General features: G+C 38.2%; 1 protein-coding gene across 1 annotated transcript in view; it reads right to left on the bottom strand.

Annotated features, from left to right (window-relative positions):
* Window positions 1–1,542: 1,542 nt before the first annotated feature.
* EMH_0013120 (DnaJ domain-containing protein, putative) overlaps window positions 1,543–2,146 on the bottom strand; it is a gene marked incomplete at both ends in the record, with an annotated part of 4,819 nt that continues 4,215 nt past the window's right edge. The window contains 2 exons of the mRNA XM_013499743.1: window positions 1,543–1,595; window positions 1,829–2,054. Of these exons, the coding sequence (XP_013355197.1) occupies window positions 1,543–1,595; window positions 1,829–2,054 (279 nt within the window). The remainder of the gene's footprint in view (window positions 1,596–1,828; window positions 2,055–2,146) is intronic.

The following is a 2,146-nucleotide window of genomic DNA, read 5'->3' as shown; positions in this document are numbered from 1 at the left end:
TGCTGCTGCTGCTGCAGTACACAGGTCCTTGTCTGCCAATGATGAGTTTCCACAGTATGGATTCGCGAATGAAGGTGTTTATTTTTTTGTTTTATTTATTTTTTAATTTATTTAATATAATTAATTATTTATTTATTTTTATATTTATGATTGAATTGTGTTTATCATCTGCAGCAACTGATGGAGACGCACTGCCTGCTGTCCTTCCCCTGCAGCGAGAGCTGCCCCGCCGACTATAGCCCCCCCTGGTAGGCGTTGCTGCTGCAGCTAAACCCTAAACCCTAAACCCTAAACCCTAAACCCTAAACTTGAATCTATACGGAAACCGCAGCCCCCAGGGATGGCTCGCCCTCTCCGCTGACAGCAGCTGCATATCTCCAGGTGAGTATACAGCCAGAAGAAGAAACAAAACAAGAAAAAAAAATAAATAAATTGCTGCTGCTGCTGCTGCTGTTGCTGCTGTTGTTGCTGCTGCAGATCAATACAGAGGCACCTGCCAGGGCAGACATCTACTCGCTGGTAAGTCTGACCCCCCTATAAAAAGATAAATAAAAAAAAATAAATAAATAAAGCTAAAAGAGATGTAAATATAACTAAAAAACAACAAAGTAATATATATCAGTGAAGCGATAATAAAATAAAATATATAATAAAAAAAATAATAAAGAGAAAACAAAACGTAATTAAAAAGAAAAAGAAAATTAACATTAATTGGAGTTATAAAGAAAACGAAAATAAAATAATAATATATTTCCTTTCAGGCAAATCAAAAGAAGAGAAACAAAAGTAAAAAAGAAGAAATAACACAACGCCTTGGGGGCCCCCACAATTTGGGGGCCCCCACAACTGACAAGCTAACAACAACAATAATATTAAATAATAATATTAATATTAATATTTATAATTATAATATTAATATTAATATTAATATTTATAATTATAATATTAAACACAAAAGCAGCAAAGAAACAAAAAAGAAAAAAACAGCCATCACCACCAACAAACCCCAAACAAAAACACCACCACCACTAATACTAACAACAACAACAATAAATAAATAAATAAATAAATAAATAAATTAAATAAATAAATAAATAATAAGAAGAGTAATGGTGCCTATACACCTCAGGTTTGCTGCTCGCTGCAGCGCCCCCTGGCGCTGTCTCTCTTCTCCCCCCCCCAAACAGAGAAAGTTGTTTTCTATGGCAGCAAGAAAGAAGAATAAAACAACAAGTAAGAGATAAATAATTTAAAACAATGATAATATATATACATAAACAAAATAAAATGCATGCATGCATGCTGCTGCTGCTGCAGCTGCTGCTGCTGCTGCTGCTGCTGCTGCAGCAGCAGGGAGAAACAGCTTCCTCGTTCGTGCTGGAGATGGATACGTCATTAGGCCGACAAGATAAAGAGAGGGGGGCTTGAGAGGCAGCAGCAAAAGCAGCAGGCAGCAGCAGCTTTCTCTTTCTTTTTCTTTTTTATTTTATTCTTATATTACTCCTTTCTGCTCCTCTTTCTTTTCTTTTTTACTTTCATTTTTTATATTTCTTCTCTCTTTATGCTCCTTGGCTCGCCATAATGGCGGCGCGAATCTGCACGGAGTAGCAGCAACCGCAGCAGACAGAAAAAAACAAATAAACACCAAAAAGAAAAAAAACAAATAAACAGAAAAAAGAAAAAAACTAAACACAGCAAGTACTTCCACCCGTACCATACATGCATGCATGCATGCATGCATGCATGCATGCACCAATGCATGCATGCATGCGTATGTGCATGCATGCAGGGCTTTACACCCCTCCACTCTGGTCTTTCAAGACCAGACCTGAGACATAAAGCCGGAGCAGCAGCAGCAGCAGCTGCTGCTGCTGCTGCCGCTGCTGCTGCTGCTGCTGCTGCTGCTGCTGCAGCTGGTGTTTTGTTGATCTCACTTGTTTGAATCTTTCTACGCATTCTTTTCTGGTTTTCCCTGGCACGTCTTCGGCTATGGCTGACCACCGCTCCAGCGGAGGCATAGAAGAAGGGTATTTCGCCAGAGCAGCCTCGAGGGCCTGCAAAAGTAAAATAAATTAAATAAATAAAAATAAATAAATAAATAAATAAATAATATACACATGCACTATACACCCCTTTATATATGCAT

This window comes from Eimeria mitis, genomic scaffold (assembly GCF_000499745.2).
Source record: "Eimeria mitis Houghton genomic scaffold, Emh_scaff462, whole genome shotgun sequence".
Taxonomy (NCBI): Eukaryota; Apicomplexa; class Conoidasida; order Eucoccidiorida; family Eimeriidae; genus Eimeria; species Eimeria mitis.
The sequence above is the reverse complement of the archived record's forward strand: the minus strand, read 5'-3'. Positions and strand labels throughout refer to the sequence as shown.